Genomic DNA, 21846 nt, shown 5'->3' on the forward strand with positions numbered 1-21846 from the left:
TGCCGTTAAGAGTCTCACTGTACGGAGAGCACAACAGCCATCTTAAGAACCCAAAATGCCACCACAGCTTTAGAAGGCGGTTGCGCCTTTGGAATACTCCTCAGGGCAGGGCTGCAGGGCACACAGGCTCTGCTCAGGACCCCAGGGCATCAGGGCCACTGGAAATCACCCAGTTAGCAGCCGATTTGGGTTTGGCAAAAACCAGACATCTGGCCACGCTAACCAAGCATTCATCCACCATCAAGAAGCCCACCCCCAAGACACCTTTTTAGTAACCCCAGATCCAAAGTTCACCTACCTCGCAGTGGAATGTCCCTCTGGGGCACACACTGTGGAGGGAAGTTCTTCTCTGTGCTCACCAGGGTCCTCCGCGTGCCTTCCCGGTTCGACAGATGCTTCCTGCCAAGGGCAGCACAATGAGACACCGAGTCATCAAGCTGCCTTCTCCGAGACCTCTGTTATTATGAAACCCCTCATTTGCCGGTCCGCCTTGTGCGGCTGCACCACACGTCCATGAAGCTGCCTGTTGTCTTGTGCCGAGACTCACCAATTCCATTTGACAAAGCATTTCATTGAAAAGACTGAACTACAACCCCACATCCACTTCTGTTCTGGGCAGGAAACAGAACTCCTACGTGAAGCCTGCAAAATTGTATGACACAATCGGCCAAATGAGAGAAAATAAAACACAGCTGGTCACAAATCACTGCGTTGAAGCCTCCAGCCCTAGGACTTGTTGGAATCTGGGATTCTTCACTCCTGACCGAGATGCATGGAATCCTCAGAGGTCATGCTGAACGGTCCATAGCCAGGGCACAGCAATGGCAGAAACAAATGCCCGCAGTGTCTGTGCGGGTTTTCAGCACTAGGACACCACAGTGCAAATGCGCAGCTTTCTTTCCAGGCACATACTGGACTTCTTGTATTAAATCTACTTCTGGTTCTTTACAAAGAAACTGCATGTTACTGCAGAAAATTTTTTTCTTTGAATTACACAAATGCAGATATAATAGGCAGAAAAAGCAGAAAGAGTGGGGGAGGGAAACAGGGACAGAAGGAGACTGACTTTCCACACTAAAGTACAGATAAAAATATGTAGTTTTCTAGAAAGTCTGAAGTTAACTCTCTGCATCAAAACTCTAACCTTAAGAAAATGCAATAGCTTAATACATTTTAAATACATTTTGTGCCCAAGGGCAACTCTCAAAAATATATGCAAATGAAAAAAATACTACAAAGAACAAATATTGTATCGTAGGTTGTCTTAAGACTTTAAATAAAGCACCCATTTTCAGTTCAGAGGGGTGAGTTACCATTTTCTAATCTTTTGCTTAGTGTGAAGGCAGGGGCAAGCTAATTAAGTCCTTCACTCAGTGTGAAGGCAGGGGCAAGCTAATTAAGGGGAAAGATAAGCTGAAGCAGGAGATTACGATGACAAGGCTGGAAATGAGAGACGTGGGTTTGCAGAAACACAGCGCTTGAAATTGCTGTGAAGGTACCTTTGTCCTCAAGGACCTTTCATACATGCTGACACTGAAAAAGCCGATGAACATAAAATGCTCAACACCGAGCTCCAGCAGCACCGATACTGGGCCATTATTTTGGGTGTGTCCTGCACGAGTCTTAAGATGACAGTCAAGGGCAGGCTATGGCCTCACTTGTGGTGATGCTTACCTGTTTGTAGTGGTCTGTGGACGGCGACGACCGGGACCTTCCATGGACATACTGCGGCCTCTCCTGTTGGTCCAGACCCACATCCAGAATGTCATCTGCAGAGTGATACCGCCCAGAACTCCTGGCTTCCAGAGGTTTCCTCTGTTCCTTCCAACAGGCTTGATACTCTGCAAAGGTTCCGAGCCTCCCTGGTGGTTCCAATTTCCCTGCCTTGTCCACTTTTCTGTGACCGTGGAGGCTTTCCCCAGAAGATGTGGTGTTCGACCTCTTCCGGAACCAAGGCTCAGTGCCCTCGCACCCATGGCCTGCTGTGCACAGCCTCTCGGGCTTCTCTCTCGGGAATCCCCAAAGAGCTTGTCTCTGCCCAGGCCTCTGATGGATGGGTTTGCTTGTTTCCTCGAAAAACTTCCACCTGTCAGCAAAGGTGCCCACAGTATCCTCGGACGTCCTGGGGTACTGGTGAGGACCGCGGTTCCCTGAGAGGCCCACCTCATTCATTTTCTCAGGTTCAGAGTAGGACTTCAGTTTCTGCTCTGCAGTGAACCGTTTCCGGCCTCCGATGCGGGGGACGTGGGGCATGCCACTTCCAGATGACAGAGGCTTGGCCAGGCCCGCCTCCGAAAAGTAAGAGACAGGGTCCGGATCCCCGAACAACAAGCACGAGGTGCCGTGGTCCCCAGTCCTATGTTCTGGGGACCCTGGATACTGGTCCGCTGGGCTGGGGTCCAAGTCGTGGCGCTTAAAGGACGTGGCCCTCAGGACCTGGGCTTGAGCCTCCTTCAGGTGGTCTTTATAGCTGCAGGGGAAGGAACCTTCTGGGGTGGCACTGGAGGCCCCTTCCAGCTGGGGCCCCCAGTCACCAGTGGTGTCCTCTGCTTTGCTGGCTGTGGTCAGTGTCACTGTGCTTTTGCTTTTCTGCAGCTTGGCTCTGCGCATCTGGATCTCATTCCTCAGGGTGGTGGCAAATCGGTTGCTCCTCCGCATGGGCTTCCCCACCTGGGAGTCAAATGGCTCTGGCCTCTCGGCGCCCCCCTGGCTTGTACCCTCCTGCGTCAAGCAGTGTAGCATGGGCGTCTTCTGGGGCGAGATTCTGCCACCATAGCTGTCCGCCCACCCAAAGCTGTCCCCCACGTCCTTCTGGCCGGCTTTCCCAGCATGGCCTCTTCTGAGAGGCTCCTGCACTCCTGGGGTGCAGCCTGCCTCCAGCGGGGAGCCCCTCTCTCTCTTCCGGATGACCAGGACCTCCCCGTGCTGAGGTAGGCAACGTTGCTGGCTCACGCCCATGTCGCAATGCCAGTACTCCCCCGGGAGCAGCTGCCTGGCAGGTGCACAGCAGTAGTTGCTCTGGCTGCCACCCCCCGCACTCTGCTCCTGGAAGTGGGCAGTGGGGGGCCCCTGCCGGCTGCCAGATACGGCCCTGGTGCTCTGGGGAAAGCAGGGACTCTCGTTGCTGTACTGGCGTGGGTGCTGGCCCCCGTGGGCAGCCTGTGGGAAGCACAGGTCTGTGCCAGGCAGGGAGGCCTGCAGCCTGCCCGCCCTGTAGTGGCTCTGGCTGCCGCCCCCTGCACTCTGCTCCTGGAAGTGGGCAGTGGGGGGCTCCTGCCGGCTGCCAGATAGGGCCCTGGTGCTCTGGGGAAAGCAGGGACTCTCGTCGCTGTACTGGCGGGGGTGCTGGCCCCTGTGGGCAGCCTGTGGGAAGCACAGGTCTGTGCCGGGCAGGGAGGCCTGCAGCCTGCCCGCCCTATCATCGGCGCACAGCCAGCCGCAGTCCAGGCGAGCCTCTGGCAGGTAGCCCGAGCTGTCCACTCCCTTTCCACTGCTGGGACGTGCCAGCCTTCGCTGCCGGTCGGCGGGGTCTGGTTTACAGTCAATGCGAGGCTGAGGCCGGGCCAGGGACGTAAAGTGCTGCGTGGTGGCCACCTCTGAGTGTGCAGGGCCCTGGGCCTTCTCATGGCTCTTGGTGGCAGCGAAGCTGTCACTGCGCAGAGGAGGAGGGGGTGGTGGAGGAGAGGAAGGTGCTTTTCTCTTATGAGGAACATACCAGACTGGCCCAAAATTGGACCTCCCAGAAGTGGCCAGCTTGGGCTCAGCACTGTCCTCTGGCCTAGGGCTTTTATTACAGTCACCAGAGATCCTGGGAGGGAAACACATGAGCCTCTCCTCTAAGCCTTGAGGGTCACTGGCGGCCTGGCCCTGCCACCCACCGCCCTGCCCAGAGGCCTCCCAGAGGCTGACTTTGTAGAGGATGTTGTCTGTGGAGGAGGCCTCGGCCTTAGACAAGGTGTGGTCAGGGGTGCTAGAGCTGGTGGAAAACGAGCCGTAGGCCGAGTCACGCTTGCTATGGCTGCCCAGGTGGTCAATGCTGCTGTTGGACTTGGCAGCTGAGAGGCGACCCTGGGAGGGGTGGTCCAGGCTGTCGACGCTCCCCAGGGAGCTGAAGTGGTCAGAAGAGCGCTGTAGGTTTGTCTGCTCCCACGAGCTGGACAGGTCATGGGAGGAGGAGCTACAGAAACGAGAAGAACGACATGGGTGGGCTTCAGCACAGGGCGAGAGTAAAGACCACAGCACGCGAGCACAGCTGGCCGCCATGGAAACACAGAGATGCCCCATCACACTTCCTAGGATGACATCCCTGGGTCTGAGCTTTCACCATGGCACACCGAAATTTTAGCATAGAGAGAGAGAAACTCTCTGAGGGCAGATTGAAAAGGCAGGGTTCTACCTGCTGGATGCCCCTTTACCCAACAGATGCCTTTCAACACCAGCAGGCACTTTCTCGCCCTAATGCCCATGGCGCTAGCAGGTAGTTTTGGTATTAAAACTTCTGCGGTCATCAATAGTTAAGTACAGAGGGTGGCAAACTACATCCCATGAGCTGAGAAGACTTTTCATATTTTTAAATGGTTGGGGGAAAAGAAATCCAAGTAATAACGTTTCTCCTATTTGTGGAAATTATATAAAATTCAAATTTTAGTTCATAAATAAAGTTTTACTGGAACACAACTGTGCCCATTAGTTTATGAATGGTCTGCTCTCGTGCTACCAGGGCAGAGCAGAGTAATTGCAACAGACTGTCCGGGCAGCAAAGCCAAAAATATTTACTAGCTGGCCCTTTACAGAAGCAGTTTGTGAATCCCTGGGTTAGTGTATGAAATGCTTCTTATGATGGATTAACACAAGGAAGCAATCAAAAATTCAAATAATTTTAAAATTAAAAGAGAAAGTTCAGGGATAACATTTATTTTCTAAATCTAAATATTAAAGTATTCCTAGTTCCCCTCTAAACTCTCCATCAACTGAGTATTTGATGGAGAACACAGGAGACAGGCTTTATTAGCAAGAATATACACTGTACAGTGACTGATCAAGCCTACATTGGAGCTATATATGAACACCAAAAAAACAAAGATTCCTAATTAGGTGGTGTCTAAGACAGAGAAACAAATGGCTAATTGAGAAATTAATTATTCTGTGAGAAAGTAATTGTTGCGTGCATGAGAGTGACTGGTAGCTCTTAGTGGTGAAACTATTCACTGAGGATGTTAAATGCTTTCCTTAAAGCCCAACAAGCTGGAACATTCACGCTTCAAGTAAAAAAAAAAAAGGCTGTGGATATAGTAGGTCTGAGGATAATGGGGATGAGACAGAAAACTGTGACCAGGGCAAGGACATGGGAGAATAGACTGACAGAGTCACCTGCGGGAGGCAGAAGACCACTGGGGTCTCTATGGACAGACCAGGTGTCCTCTCTTGCGAGATCCTAAGTCCAAGCAGATATAACGAAGTGTTCTTTCCATGCACACGTGCACAGTATGTATGTTTCTTTAATCAAGAAACCACCAAATGGGCTTAATGGAGATCCTGTTATAGTAAGTCACTTTAGTAATGAAGTTTTCATTAAGTTTTACTACTCAGTGGAGAATCTGTGGTTTCTCAAAATTACCCTGGGCTCTAATTACCATCATTTCTAGTTGCTTTAAATACATAATATCATACTTAGAATGTATTTCCTTCATGCCGCATGAGTACTTTACTTTGCAGTTTTGTAGTAGACTGGTATTGATTAACTGCCAAAGACTGACTTTGAGGTGGTTACATTAGCTCCAAACACACATACATATACGCACACACAAACACACATACATAGATACATATGTACTCATACTTGCACACTCACATAGATACACATATGCGTGCATGCGTACACATACAAGCACAGTCAGTCATGCACTTATAGGCATACATACAGATACACATGCACACACACCTACAGAGATGACCATCTGCACACACACACATACAGAAACACACAGAGATATACATGCACACATATATGGGGACATACACACACCTGCACACATACACATCAAAACCACACTCTGTTGCTACCCTCATCCTGCTAATGGGAGACTAGTGAGGACACTGGCAACTAACCCCTGAGGGGGTTGGGAGAGGGTGCACAGGCTTAACAGAATCTCCCGGGCAGGAAATGCACCTGCACCTCATAAATCTCTCCTGCCTTCCAATCCACATGGGAAACCCTCGAAAGAAGGGCAGTGGCTGTGGGCAGGGTAGGTGACGTGGACAGCAGTGCCACCTGGCTCAGAACCACCAACAGCCTGGCATGCCACTCGTTGTCACAAAGGGCCTCCACCCGAGCAGTAAGTCCCCTCACTTCAATAGCACGCATGAGAAAGGGTGTTAGCACATCCCTTGCCTGGCCATCTTATGTTTTGTTTCCTGAGTCACACATGTGTCTGCTCAGTGAAAAATGTAGAATTCTAACTGCAATCATGTATCGATGGCCTGGTCTCATCACAAACATCATGATCATTCTGAGTCAAGCATGTGCCATCACAACAGGGCTGCAGTCACGAGCATCTGTGGAGTGTGCAACAGACTCTGTCCTGCCGGTGCAGGCCCTACCTGGCGTGGTGGCGGCCATGCCAGGAGGGGCAGCCGTGGGCACAGGGGAGCTGCGAGGCTGCTGGCTCAGGCGGGCTGTCCGACACCTTGGCGGCGTGCCAGGAGTGTGGCCGCCAGCTCAGCTCGGTTCTCCTGGAAGAGAAGGCAAAGGGTCAGGAACTCCACAGGCAGGGTGCCTCACGCCAAGACAAGCATGAGGGCAGAAGCCGGTCCTGGCTGCTCATGCAGAATGCTCAGTGTCACTTCTGTGCACTTCTCACTGTGGCCACCATGCACCTCCTGCATAGATTTGGGTTAGTGACCAGTCTGTCCTATGCGGACTGGCAGTCACAGCTCCACAACGTGAAGCAGGCCTTATTCCTTAAAAGGTATTCCTCCACAAATAGAGATGATTGGTGCTCGTCAATTAAAAACGTGACCAATGTAAAACTAAATGGATAACATTTATTCTAAATAAACAAGTAAGCCAATCTTACCCTCCCTGTCCCAGTAGGAACAATACCAGGATCTCCTACGTGTCAGACCGCTTGGCACAGGGCCCTGGGCCCCCCTGCAGAAAAGGGACTGTGCTGGGGAAAAGGTAAGTGAGGCCCCAGTGGGCTGTGTCATGCAGGGATTAGACTGCTCACCTCTGTTTATTTACTAAGTAAATACGGCCGTCTAGCAGTTAACTAAGGCTAGTAGCCGTATCTTCCGCAAGCTCCTTGGTGCGTGTCTGTGAAGTCAACCCAGGGTCCCTGTCATGTGCACCACAATGCCCTAGATCGGCAACAGACTCAAGTCCATTGCAGCCAGGGCTTCTGGCATGGTGTGCGCCTTCCTGGGCTTCCATGCCACAGTCCCCCCCACCCAGTGTGGCTTAGTGTTTTGGCCACACTTCTCAGGTGTGGTAAGGTGTGCCCATGTGAAAATCCCTACAGGTGCTGGGTGACATAACAGAGCTTCCAGGGAATGTGGCACCCCAACCCAAGTTCGCTGCTCCATCTTCACAGTAGGAAGCAAGCTTTCCTTCTCACTTCTGTAACTTAGGTCAGAGATGGCCTCACTGTGGACAATTTACAGCCCAGGCAAGAACAGAAAAAGCTCAACTGAGCCTCTGCAGCTACTTCATGGAGATCATTTTTCCCAGCAGGCAAAGATTGCAAGAATATTATTCAATAAAGAATAGTTGACAAAATAAAACCAAAAAGCATTATAATGCAAACCTTTTGATGACTGAGATAATTTTAACAGGAAAAAGTATATAGGTGGCAAAATGTGAGAGAGGTGGACTGGATAATAGCTTCCCATGAACTAAAGAGAAAGCATAAAATAGGCAAATTCATTACACCAGAGAAGTGAAGGAAACGTAACACCAAGACTGTACCTCATAGAATTTCTCAAAATCCTCGTAAGGAAGGTTCTGGCCAGGTGAATGTCATTTCCAGCTGGCTTTTTCTGTGCTATAATGTCCACGGTTTCTTTCATCTTCCTTTATACAGTTAATTAACGAAGGAAATAAACTAGACTGACTGCAACGGGAGACAAAGGGAAGAAAAAAGAAGGCTGGGAAAAGAAAATACCTATCATTTGTGGCAACACTATTTCAACCCTGCCACGGAAATGATGGGAGTGCTGGCTGGGAGTGGCGGGACAGTAGTGCTCCACGAGTAGGATAAATGTTCTTCCAGAAAATCTATCATCAGCAAGCACTGTAAACGCATTAGCAATCAATTTTGTTTTCACAAAATGTGTGGTAGATAAAAACCTGCTGCATAGTTTTTGCTACCCTCCCAGTGAGAGGTAGATTCACATGCCCTCCCCTTAAATCTGGGCTGGCCTAAGTGATGTGCTTGTTGAAGCACAGAATGGGAGGAAGTGACGTGCTGGGACTTCTGAGTGTGGACACAGGAAGCCTTCCAGTTTCTTCCTGGACCTCTTAGAATGTTTCTCTGAGGGAAGCCATCTACCCTGTAAGAAATCAAATGACCCTGAGACGCCATGCTGTGAGGAGGCCCAAGCAAGCCATGTGGAGAGGCTGCAAGGAGAGTGACGCAGGGCTGTTGCAGTGCCTCATCCTACACACCAGACATCACCAGACAGACATGGGAGGGAAAGAAGCTTTTTGCACAGAATGCACAGAGGGGACATGGAGAAAGGCTGAGGAACCCACCTGGCAGCCAGACCCAAGGCCCCAATCTGCTAGAAATCTCTAGCTATTCAAGCCACCCCAGTGGAGGCCCCAGTCATTGTGAAGAGAAACAAGTGTGTCTCTGCTGTGCCCTGCCTGCATGTCTGGCTTTGGCCCTGGACTGATGGGTGTCAATCCTAGGTGTGGCTACTTATAAGCATGGGATAGGAGGCAAGTTACTTAACCTCTTACAGCTCTGCTACCCAATAGGTAGCCACTAACTGCAAGTGGTAACTTAAATTAATTAAAATGAAATAAAACCAAAAGTTCAGCTCCTCAGTCACACTAACCACATTACGAGTGCTCAATAGCCACATGTGGCCAGTGGCTACTACACTGGCCAATGTAGAAATGGACTTTTTCCATCACCGCAGAAAGTTCTCCTGCACAGCACTGTCTCGGAGGTTTATTAAGCCACTCTGCACACCAGGAACTCTGCTATCTGCCTATGGAACCGCTCCCACCCACACCCTTCCTTAAAGTACAAACGACCACCTTTTGGGGATTTTCTACAGCAAATTTTTAATCTTAAAATAACCAGCCTTAACACACAGCATGCTTCTAGGTACCTCCCTGTAGGTCAACTGTTTCGTGCTCATACAATTATATAACTGGAAATTCTATTTTCTGCCATTAATTTTGGAGCAACTTTTTACGTGACAAAGATTGTCAGAATGGAGGGTAACCATCTAAAAACTGCTTCCGAAAATCCAGGAAGCATACAAGACACTGCTGTACCGTACATTCCTTCCTCCCCAAATACACAAACGCTTTAGTTTGCAGAACTATTTCAAAGAAAATGAATTATCCCCACAGACCAAATCCTCAAATTCAAGTGTGAAGAGCAGTTAAGGTTTTAGCTTAGTCAGTTAAGTGTGAAGGACTGGATGGGAATGCTCTGGGGGTGGGGCGCTCTGGCGCCACCTGCAGTCCGCCCACACTCACCTGCCTTTGGCTCGGTTCAGCCCCTCCCGGATGGAACAGAAACAGCAAGAGCATATTCAAGATCCTCATTTCAACAAGGTTGTGGTGTCTCCTCACACACCATACACGCTCAGGTGGCTTCATATAAGCTGGTGCCTAGTAATGTGGGTGCCATGAGCAGCACACAGACATGCCACAGTACACAGCAAGCGGGCAAGCACCACGCTCTGACTCTGGGGCCCCTAGGGGTGACATCAACCTCTTGCACTCAGTTCCTATACCACGTAATGAATAGTGAAGATCCCACTGGCGCACGTCTAATGATTCCTTAAAATAAGAAATATACATTCAGGCTTCCCCTGAAATCCTTTCCCAAAAACTGCACAACAAATTAACTTCAATTTTTAAAAATTTTATATTTTAGGTAGTCTTGGTTTAGCTGAAAGAACAGGCTCATTTCAAAAACCAAAACAATGTCCTTTAAAGGGGCACAAATAACCAGATCACAAATAAATTTTAAAAAATGCTAGGATGCTACTGAAAATTAATAACAGATCTAATTATCAAATATTCTGTTTCATTTTTTTTTTTTCCTTTTTTTGTCTTTTTTCGTGTCCGGCAATGGATCGCAACCCTCAGTGTCGCGCCCATACCGGACCGGGACCGGCAACGGGATCGCAACCCTCGGTGTTGCGCCTGCACCTCGCTCAGCCAGTGAGCGGCTGGTCTGTATGTGGGATCTGAACCCTCGGCGGGAGGCGCCACCGGGCCGGCCCTTCATTTTTTAAATACATTAGAAGAACTGCTTCAATGAAATCTTTTTTTTTTTTTTTTTAAATGACCAGTAAGGGGATCTTAACCCTTGACTTGGTGTTGTCAGCACCACGCTCTCCCAAGTGAGCTAACCGGCCATCCTTATATAGGGATCTGAACCTGTGTGGCCTTGCTGTTATCAGCACCACACTCTCCCGAGTGAGCAACGGGTCGGCCCTGAAATCTTTCTTATTTATAGAGAAGAACAGAATTCCTTCCCTCCTCTCAAAAAATACACGGGAGTTGGGTTATTTTCCTAACTTTTCAGAAGAAAGCCAAGGAGACCTCCCAAAATTGAGCCGGCTTGCAATCACCCCACCAGGCAATTAAGTGCAGCAGCAACAGTCTGGCTGTAGGCCACGGTGGTCAGCAGGCAGGGAAGGGCCTACAGTTGGCAACGCAGGCCCAGCTTATGCCCTGGCCTAGAAACTGTGATGGGGGGTGGCGTATTGAGGGGGCGAGTGATTTTAGCCTATACTGGGGGGTTGGGGAAAGCTTCTTAAGAAAATAAAGAAATAACAGTGTCTAGGGCATCTTAGAAACAAGGAAGTCAGAAGTTGGAAGGCCTTGCAGATTAAGGACTGGGTTGGGAAGCACAGAAATGTCACCCAGGGGCCTCAGTGACCACGATAAGCCATGAGACCCCAGAGTCTGGGGAGAGGAGAGAGGGTGCAAAGGCCCCCAAGGGACAAGTGTGACAGAGGGCACCGGCCAGCACATGCTGTGGGAATGCCTGGGCTGGGGGAGATGGGAATTTATCTAGCAATTGTACACACCCCTCTAATTCTTTAAACGAATAAGAAACACCTCCCTACAAACATAAAACGAACTCTGGCTCTGACCCTGAGCTTCCTTCCTTTTCCTGCCAAGCTTCCGGAAGGCCTCTCCCTCTCCCAGTCTGTCTCTGCCTCCTGCCAAATCAGTCTCCCTGGAACACAGCTCTGGCCAGCTCTTCTTTGCCCTCACTCCAGAGCCATCAGCTGCTCCCCGTTGCCACAGAAGGAAGTGCATGCTCCAAGGTTCTCCATTGTCTAGCCCAGGGGATCTCGGAGCATGCTCCCTAGGCCAGCAGGGTCACCTGTGGACTTGGGAGAAAAAATAAACTCTCAAGCCCACCCCAGACCCTACAGTCAGGACCTGGAGGCTCCAGTGGGCTAGGTGTGTTTGCACACCTGAGAAGCTCTGCTCCAGCCCCACGCGTTCCCCTCTCTCTCCCAAGCCTCCCTTTTGTAGCATTCCCTCCACCATCCTCTTTCAGACTTACAGCTTGGGTTTCTAGATTTGGAACACCTGGTATGGCCGACATGAGTTTATATTTGCATCTCAAACCTGGCTCAGCCTTCCAAGGACAGCTCCACTGCCCTGTCCTTAGGAAAGCTGTTCTGCTCCTGCCCCTTCTTCCCTCTGAGTCACCACCTGTTTTCCGGTCCAAACCTTATCAGCCTAACTCAGCTACAAGCTCTCAGAAGGCAGGACCTCATGGAATATCTTAACCACTTGACTGGAGTGCTTCTAACATACATCAAATCAATGTATAAAAAATGTCAGCACACTCTATAAATGATAACTCTGTGTGTGTATTTACTATTAAAAAAAAAAAAGGCGACCCCTAATGGCATCATGGGGAGATTCATATGGCAGTGTTCTTTCCTGGGCAGGGGTGCGGCAATGCCAAGCTGTGGACGGTGACATCATGCCTGATAAATCTACAGTCCTGTGGGATAAGAGTCAAGTAGTTCCTGCCTTTGTACATGAAGAGAATGAAGGCAAGATTAAAATTCCCAAATGACCTAAGTAGCTGTAATGGATACAAGACATCAAAGCAGCATTTTAGGCAAACTCCAGGGCCAAGCAGCCACCCTTACACAGGCTGAAAGTGTCACAGCTGCCCTGCACGTGGGGCCGGCTCTCCCTGTCTCTCTCCAGGCAGAAGAGTAAAACCAGCCTGTTTCAGCCTCTGGTCTTCCTCCTGGGGACTTCGGCAGAGTACACTGCTGGAGGAATGTTACATTATGAACACAGGCAGGATGCAGAATTGGAGCAGAATCAAATAACTTATGTTTCCTATTAACTTTTATCATCTCCATTTCCATAAACCAAACCTATTAATGTCAGAAAAAAAAGGAAAAAGAAAAAAGAAAAAAGGCTTGCTCTCCCAGAATCCAAACCACCTGTGTTCAACAGCACATATCCCCTGATTGTCTGACGCACTATTCCATTCAACTCAGGTTTTAAAAGGGCGCCAACACAACTTCCTGGCTACATTTCAACAGAATGGATTTGCTGGCAAAGAAACTCAGGCCATTCAAATGTGCAACCATTAATATAACTGATTATAAAAAGCCCTAAGGATTAACAACAAGGCCATTGAGTCTTATACATAAGAGTAAGGAAACAAAAAATGTCACTGATATGTTGAGTGAACATATCAGTATAAAACAGGCAAAAGCTACACACGCACACAAAGGCAACAAGAAACTGAAGATTGCTGTCAACTAAATGTTCTGAATAAAGAGTTCTACTCATGTAAATAAATACAAAAGAAAAGGAGCAAGATCTTAAGAAACAATCTCATCCCCCCAGCCCTTTCTGGATCTGCCCACTACACAAAGCCTACAATAATTAACTGTATTTTCACTCAATTTGTCCTCAAATTCCCCTCCTGAAGCTCATGGTTACTCTGTGTCTTCAGGTTAAAAGGTACTAAAAGAGTCAAGAAGGTAATTCTCTTAGAAAAAGAAACAAGGAACAGGGATATATAGAAGATATTTGAACTTTAGGGAACATAACCAAAGAAAGGGATTTCAGAGTCATGGCACTGCAAAGAAATGCTGAACCTTGGCCATGAAAACAGAGAGAACTCTGCTGTAAAGTCAGAAAAAGACAAGGTCCAGGGCCGGCCCGGTGGCGCACTGGATAAGTGCGCCACTTGGGAAGCGCGGCGGCGCTCCCGCCCAAGGGTTCGGATCCCACATACAGACCGGTTCCCGCTCACTGGCTGAGCGAGGCGCGGGAGCGATACCGAGGGTTGCAATCCCGTTGCCGGTCCCCGGTCCGGTACGGGGGCAACACTGAGGGTTGCGATCCGTTGCCGGACACGGAAAAAGACAAAACAAAAAAAAGACAAGGTCCATAAAATTTGCCAAGAAAATCAAGAATTCCTCCAAATGCACAGTAAGGACACTCCCGCTGTAGATTAACTGCATGTGGCAGTAGTCCAATGCTGTTCCGATCAAACAACATTTCTCCAAAGGAAACCTGTCACTGTAATCCAAACTTTTTACAGATCCTTTACACATTCCAAGAACTACTAAATAGTATATCACATGTAAGGTCTTTTTCGTAAACCAGCAGTCCGCTCACATGTGATCATCAACGTGTGCTAAGTGGCTGATAAAAATTTTCACTTATTTTATCATTTATCATCCCACTGAGGATGAAAGGCACTCACTTTTTTTTTGCAAGAGCATCGAGCTAGAGAACGATTATATCCTTAAATTTAACAAACCGCAATGTCATAGTTGGAAAATCAAGGTTGTAAAGTCATTCAACAAAGATCTGTGTCCTCCCCGTATTTTTTTGATTATTTTATACAGATGCAGACAAACTACCTTGCTTTTCTTATTATCTTATTAAATGCAAGCAAACCCATCACAAATTGACTAAGCAGAACAAGCCCCCTCCCTCCACAGCACAGAGGCTGGCTGTCACCTGCCATCATCCTACCCGCGATGCCTGCACAAGAACAGTCTCCAATGCTGGAATTGCTGAGTTATTTAATCAGCACATTTCATAACCGTCCCAATGCTTCAGCAAATACCTCCTGAACACTTTCCTTACTAACACCATTTCATTCAATTAGAAAGGCCTTTGGACTCTAACTGCTGCAAACAGGCTTTCTTTAATGATGAAATCAAGTTATTGGGCACCTGTTCTAAATGGTTTTTATGAGACTTTGGTTCTAAAAGTACCTTGAGATGGCAGAGCCATAGGAAAATAACTTGTGATTGGGGGTGGGGAGAGAGGCACGGAGTGAAGCTGTTTTCATTATTGAGCATTTTCTTTGTGTAAATAAAGCAGGTGATAAAACAACAGGCTTTCTTTAATGATAAAGTATGCCCCTTACTTTCTAGAAAAGGCTAGAGCTATCCTAGGTGCTTCTTTTCTTCCCCAAAGATTCCCTGCTTAGAACCAAAGGGTGTTGGTGATAGCCAGGCTTAAGGGGACAGTACTCAGAAGATGTGACATTAATCGGCCTTTATGACCTACTGGGCTGCCATCTGCTCACAGCTCTGCCAACATCACCTCTCCCCACCCCTTGGCAACAAACTGGATATGTGTTTCCACCTAGACAAAGCAGCTCACGCACAGCAACCTGGCGCCCACTAGCTGCAACAACCTGGTGCCCACCAGTGCAGCTGCAGCTGAGGTTGAGATGGGAAGAGAGCAGACTCGCTCAGTGGGCTCCATGCGGGTGGACAGAGCCCCTGGGAGCCTCTGCATTTGCAAAGGTCTAGTCTGCTGCCCCTGAGAAGTGACTGCAAGGTGAGAGAAACCCTGGATAGAAGCCCAACACAGGCCTCCCACCCAGCCTAGTCCATTAAGAGGTCAGTGTGACAGCACCCGGCAGGGCCCTCTGGTGTGTGCTGGGTTGCTGCCTCTGGCTGGCCGCCTCCTCCTGGGTGACAAATACCAAGGTCTGCTCCCTAGATCATTGCACTCTCAAGCCTCAAGAGAGGATATTTCCAGAGGCTGCTCTCCAAAGCCTCACCAGAACAATTCGCTTTCCAATTCAACAGCAAACTGGGAATTTGACCTGCATAAATAAATCTTTTCTCCTAAAGCTGAGGACCTCATTAGAGCCGCTGCTTTCTCTTTAAAAAAAGTTATTTTACCTTCATTATTAATGCTATTAATTTCTCAATTCCTCAAACCTCAGAATGAACTTGATCTGTACAGTGTGAACCCAGTTCCTTTAGAAACCCCAAACAAAAAAATAAGGTAAACATTTTACTGTATGGCTTCATATATTAGAAACCATCAATGTTCTCAAACTAAATTTTATAAAAATCACCTGCATGCTTTGGTTATCAGTATGCATCATACGGTTTATAAAGGTCTAGTTTCTTTATTACAATTTTTAGAGAAAGAAATGAAAAACAAAATCTTAAGTTTTTAGTATTGTCTACTTGGCTTAGAATATTAAACATCTCATGTAATTAGAGTTATCTGATTAAGGTTTAAGCCACAAAGTCAAACCCAAATAGAAGTAACTTTCCCCAGAATAAAACAATTGTGATCTATGCAGTTTTCTCTTTTCTCCTGATTGTACTTCATAAAAACAATAATGGAAAACAGCCCAAACAAGTCAGGGTGTCTATCCAGAGTAAACCTCAGTGTCTCCTCTGTATTAACTGTAAACCTCGGTATCTCCTCTGTATTAACAAGAAAATAAGCACAGCAGCAAACAGCCATAAGCCCCAAAATGCTCAAAATAGAAATACTCCCCTCGAACCATGAACAAATGACATCAGACCACCCTCCAAAACACAGGTGAAACCTGCCACCCTCCAGCATCCCCACTAAAGAGCACATACCTCCACCTGAACACACACAGTTTCTGCCCCAGGAAGAGCTCTCTGGGGAGGGGAGGGGAGGGGAGAGAAGGAGGAGAGGGGCACAACCTGCTGCCTTAGCCATCCCCTTACTCCTGCCACACCACTCTACGGGCTCCCGGGAACATCTGTGCTATCAACATTGGAGCTGCAAGGCCACCTGCTCAAGGACAGCTCCAAGGAGTGCACACCAGAGGGGAGCCCAGAGGGGATACCAGCTTGAAGCAGAAGTCATTACAACTTTGTAACATCTCAGGAGGGATGCATGTTGCAAGAAACACTCCCAGCAAGCATGAGCTCTGTCACTGCACTGGAAGCTTCCTTTCTTCAAATGTATAACTGCATGGCACAGCCTCAGGAACCCTCAGGCCTCCTGCAAAAAGACCTCCCCCGCTGGTGTTAATCTGCTCCTGAATGCAAGCTTAGTGGATGTAATTAGATTCACAAAAGGGTTTAAGACGGCCAGCAAAGAGACAGGAAATAACATGAATCAACCCTATTAATGATTTGGTCCCAACAAAACTGCTTGTCACATAGCATACGTTCAAGAGAAACTATCCAGGGTAGGATTAATGATGAGGTGGAAGGTGGATTTCACTGTAAACAAAGTTAATATTACAATATAAATTTAGAAAAAAGACCGAAAGCATAATTACAAACTTTAGAAAATAATTTATGATGGGATAAAATAAAATTTCCCTAGGGCGTTTGACATTATGGGTACTGAAGTGTTGTTAATGCATATTTTAGTGCCTAGGACAGTGACAACCATAGCCTCTAGAACAGGGGGAGTAGAAGAAGCCTAGCAGAACTACGTGCTGCTGTTCTTTCCTGGTCCTTCCCCAGCACAGCAGTCTGTCCTTTTGCATAGCAAGGGGCTTACCTGCTGACCTAAGTTAATCAGGAAAATGCCAAAGTGCACCTAAGCACAACTGCTTTAAGCCAGCAAGTGGTAGAACCATGGTGGCCACCCAACAAAACAGCCTGTGGCCCTCTACAAAGATCCCAGAGCCCAAATCCATCCAGACCTGCCCATCAGCCTCTCCGGGGGTGGGCCTGGGGACAGAGAGACAAACACATGACAAAGGGCTACACACTGGTCTTTACTCTCCTGCAAAGGGCACTTCCTCAGCCAGGCAAAGACAGAACAAGTGGCCTGGGAGCAAAGGACGAGGCAAAAGCCCCTAGCTCGGCTTCTCCTGACCACAGGTGCCCGGACTCCTGGGCACTGACCAGCCCCACCTGCCATCTCTCATGTGCACATGCACCTGTGCATCATGAAAGAGAGCATATGCGCAGCTGGTGTGGATGACAGTCGCATGGTCTTTGTTTCCAGCTACCCCTGCCCCGGAGAGAGGAAGTGCTTGCTCTCATCTGTCTGGGAAAGAAACTTCGCTGAGGAGAGATAGTGATCTGTGTGTCTCTTCATGCATTGCGTTCCCGGCACTGGCTGATCTTCTCAACGATGACAAGATCACATTGCCTGTGCCCATGAAACAAGATGCCACTGCTTTGTGAAACTGGTCCACCGCGCGCGCGCACACACACACACACACACACACACCCCTCCCCCCAAGATAAAAAGAGCCCACGAAAAGAAAAGACACGTAGCAGCTGTCACTAGCGGGAGGGGAGTTTGAGCCACTATTCAAATGTCATTTAGAAAACCATGGGTGCATGAGTCTATGCTGAGGCATACGTGCCCCTACTCCACCGCATCTTAGGGCACCAGAGATGGGCAAGCAGTTGCATCAAGTTCAACAAGGATGAGAACCAAATTTATCATCTGGTCATGCTTCTAAGTGGGGCAATACTTATACGGTTGTAGCTTGGTCTATGAATTACTTATGCACTGGTTTTTTATGAACTAGCCATTTGTTTTGAGAGTGGGCCCTCTATCTTGGAGCCCTACGTAAAATGCTAGAAAATGCTAACTAAGCCATAGGGACAGAAGGCAGATTAGTGGTTGCCTGGGGATGGAGAAAGCGGAGGGCAGAGAGATTTAAATGGAGGTTTAAATTTACATGCTCTGGCTTTAAGAAGAACAATTTTAAAAGCACTCGTTGGTGCTTTTGTAATAAAGAAAACAGTTAGAAGTTAGTTTGGAGTTTCAGAAGTCCTTACTGTGTACATCTTCAGGATTTACGGCAGGCATTTGCCATGAGCTGGATGACAGCAATAAATCCCAGTGTTACTAATTCACCAGTCTGGAAAATTTCATTCTCATTTCTAAACAAAGCACCATGTTAAACTTGTTTTCTGTCTAAACAGGCAAAGATAGTACCTACATATATTATTAAAAATTAGTACAAAACTATTTATTTTATTTTATTTTTTATTTAAAAAATTCTAAAATGCCTGTTATTATTAAAAGTGAAAAAACAGCCTTGTTTGTTCTCATATTGAGTTATACATATTATTGAAAATATTAAATTCTATCTAAATCACATAATCATTTTGTGCACTTCTCATTTAAAGGAAACTGGGTATGCAGAACACAAAGAGGGGACTCCACACAGTGGCTCACATCCATCCTTCAGAGCAAATATTTAATCCTCTTCCCAAGAATCTTTTAAATACCAACTCAGCTACATCAGCTAGCAGGCACCCTGGCACCTTCTCTTTCCTCCTACCTGCCAGCTCCCATGTGTATGGGTGCTTTACTTTGACCAGATTTCAGATTGCCTATCTATATCTGTGCATTTGTACCTCTAGTTCAAAAAGAAATTACATACATCATGCTTCTAAACATATGGAATGATGTCCGACTTAACTCACATTTTAAAAAATGCAAATTTAAAAAATAAAACCACTTTTCACTTATCATATTCACAGAGAGAACAAACAGACTGAAAATACCCTATGCTGCACATGACGTGGTTAAACAAGTGGTCTGAGAAGTTTGGAAATGTCTAGCAAGGTCCACAATACACACACCTTCTGCCTCAGCAACTCCCGTGCTGGGAATTTACATGCACAGATAGGCCCTGGGGGTACGAAATTTGCCCACTGCGTCCACGAAGGCTGGTGTCTCCCCTGTAGTAAGAACATGAACTTGGCTCAGTGTGTCAGGGGTTCCAGCAGCCCACAACCGAGTTGGTACCAAGAACAAATATATTGCCTTAGAGGGTTAATAATGTGACCACAAAGGAATCATCATAGGAAGGTACTTCAGAAAGTTCATGGAAAAAGAGGATTAAAAGATAACACAAATTATTCCATGAACTTTTTGAAGACCCCCTCATACAAAGTGACAGTAAGTCTCATATCCCATCCTCCCCAAATGGCTCAGAAACTGCCATTCTGAGATCTTTCTGATTTACAAGTGCTTGTTAAATATGTTAAATAGCATATACCACTTAGAAATGAGGCTGATAAATTAATGGGCAAAGAACATTTCTTCCTTCCACATTTCTGAAACTCTCCTTGGATGCTATTTTAGGCACAAAAAAAGAAAGAAAAAAAAAGTTAAGTCCTTGGGACTATGCCTTCAAGTTTGTACTAAAAATTAAAATAACGACTGGCCGGTTGGCTCAGTTGGTTAGAGCACGGTGTTATAACACCAAGGTAAAAGGGTTCGGATCCCAGTACTGGCCAGCTGCTAAAAATGAATGAACGAATGAATAAATAAATAAGTAAAAATTAAAATAAATGTTTGCGTTAATTTATTTCTTAAAATTTACAGCCAACCAGAATTAGAATGCGCTAATTTTGCCAAAAAAAGACATGTAAACATTTCAAAACCGAGGTGGAGAATTATTTCTATTTTAAAACAAGAAATCACAAATCCCCTTTATTTACCCGGCTGTAACCAGGTATATTGTTTTAGTTCCTGTATTTAAAAGCACTGCATCCCTAACTTCACTTTCTAACCTCTTAAAATCACGCAAGCTCCTATCAACAATCGAACTTACCAGAACAGGCAGCTCGCTACCCTCAGATCTCAGCACAGAACTATAAACACCTGCAGGCTGATGCTGACGTCTACGCAGTGGTCACATTCTCTTCATAGCATTAAAAACCAAAAACACAGTAGCCTGCCACCTTGTGTAAACAACAGGCAACAACACATCACTTCATCGGAACAAAGGAAGGTAGGAAGATTCAAATTTGCTCAATCAAACATTTAAAAAATCAGTTGTAACAAAATAAGGAAACAAATTTTTTCGTTTGTTTTGTTTTTTTCTTTTCTTTTCAAATTTTTTAAATGTTTTTTTCTTTTTATTTATTTTTAAATTGTTCCTTTTTTTCCCTTTTCTTTTTGTTTTTATTTTCTGCAATCTTTTTTTTTTTTTCCTTTTTGTGACCAGTAAGGGGATTGTGACCCTTGGCTTGGTGCTGCCCTCACTGCGCTCAGCCAGTGAGCGCACCAGCCATCCCTATATAGGATCCGAACCCGCGGTCTTGGAGCTCCCAGCGCCACACTCTCCCAGCACCACACTCTCCCGAGTGAGCCATGGGGCCGGCCCTGCAATCTTATATTTTTGATGCTGGGTTCATCCTTGCCTGAGAGACATTTTCTTTTTTTTTTTTCTTTTTGTCTATTTTCGTGACCGGCAACGGATCGCAACCCTCAGTGTCACGCCCGTACCGGACCGGGACCGGCAACGGGATCACAACCCTCGGTGTTGCTCCCACACCTCGCTCAGCCAGTGAGCGGCCGGTCTGTATGTGGGATCCGAACCCTCGGCGGGAGCGCCGCCGCACTTCCCAAGCGGCGCACTGTAGCAGTGCGCCACCAGGCCAGCCCCTGAGAGACATTTTCTATGTGCACACCCATGCAGGATGTAAGTCCAAATCAAGATCTCTACAGAGATACAGGCAAGCCAACCAGGCTCGACGTTCTGCTCACTCATGTTTGTCTTGGCAAACGTGGAAGGAGACCCAGGTCTTACCTTTTGACTACAAGCTTCAGGGTCTTATGGGACCCCTTCACCAGGCAGATGGCTTCCTGTCTGAACCCTGAGAGACCAATGTCATTGATGCCCACGATCTCGTCTCCAGCCAGCAACTTGTCAACCGCTGCAGCTTTGCTTCCTTCTTCAATCTGTAACAGAGAAGCGTGTGCCATGAACCTCCCAAATGAGCAAACAATGCCTGAGAACCAGCTGGGAACACAGAGTGCACAACATGCACGTGCCACATGCAGCTCACTGGTGCTCAGACTGGCTTCAGGATTATTCAAGAGTGGAAGGAGCCATCTGGCTTGGCGAGTGTGGACGGAACAGGATCCCGGAGGCTCCTCATCCCACTCAAGGGACCAGGAGGGATTGGGGGTGCGCTAGGATGTTGCTTTCTGTACCGCATCCTCCACCCTGGTCTGCCCACCCAAGGACACAGGCTGCTGTTCACAGAGGGAAGACACCCGACTGAGCACATGCGATCCAAAGATACTGATGCATTTTCTAGATTTCCTTTATCCAGACAATAAATTTGGACCATTTTTATTACTAACATTATTTCTCATACATTAATCCTATACCTACTTAGCTGTTCTGTAAGTTTTATTGAGATATAATTCAAATACCATAATTCAATCATACGGGGCCGGCCCGGTGGCGCACTGCTATAGTGCACCGCTTGGGAAGCGCGGCGGCGCTCCTGCCAAGGGTTCGGATCCCACATACAGACCGGTTCCCGCTCACTGGCTGAGCAAGGCGCGGGAGCAACACCGAGGGTTGCAATCCCATTGCCGGTCCCGGTCCGGTACGGGGGTGACACTGA

At 47.4% G+C, this 21846-nt stretch overlaps 1 protein-coding gene across 1 annotated transcript in view; it reads right to left on the reverse strand.

The window, feature by feature from the left end:
- The window catches only part of SHROOM2 (shroom family member 2), a 66275-nt gene extending 45082 nt beyond the window's left edge, over positions 1-21193 (reverse strand). The window contains exons 1-4 of the mRNA XM_008592978.1: positions 21018-21193; positions 6601-6732; positions 1675-4177; positions 299-399 (exon numbers count right to left, since the gene is read on the reverse strand). Coding sequence (XP_008591200.1) covers positions 299-399; positions 1675-4177; positions 6601-6732; positions 21018-21193 — 2912 coding nt within the window. The remainder of the gene's footprint in view (positions 1-298; positions 400-1674; positions 4178-6600; positions 6733-21017) is intronic.
- Between the last annotated feature and the right edge of the window lie 653 nt (positions 21194-21846).

Source organism: Galeopterus variegatus, unplaced genomic scaffold (assembly GCF_000696425.1).
Source record: "Galeopterus variegatus unplaced genomic scaffold, G_variegatus-3.0.2 Scaffold8558, whole genome shotgun sequence".
Taxonomy (NCBI): Eukaryota; Metazoa; Chordata; class Mammalia; order Dermoptera; family Cynocephalidae; genus Galeopterus; species Galeopterus variegatus.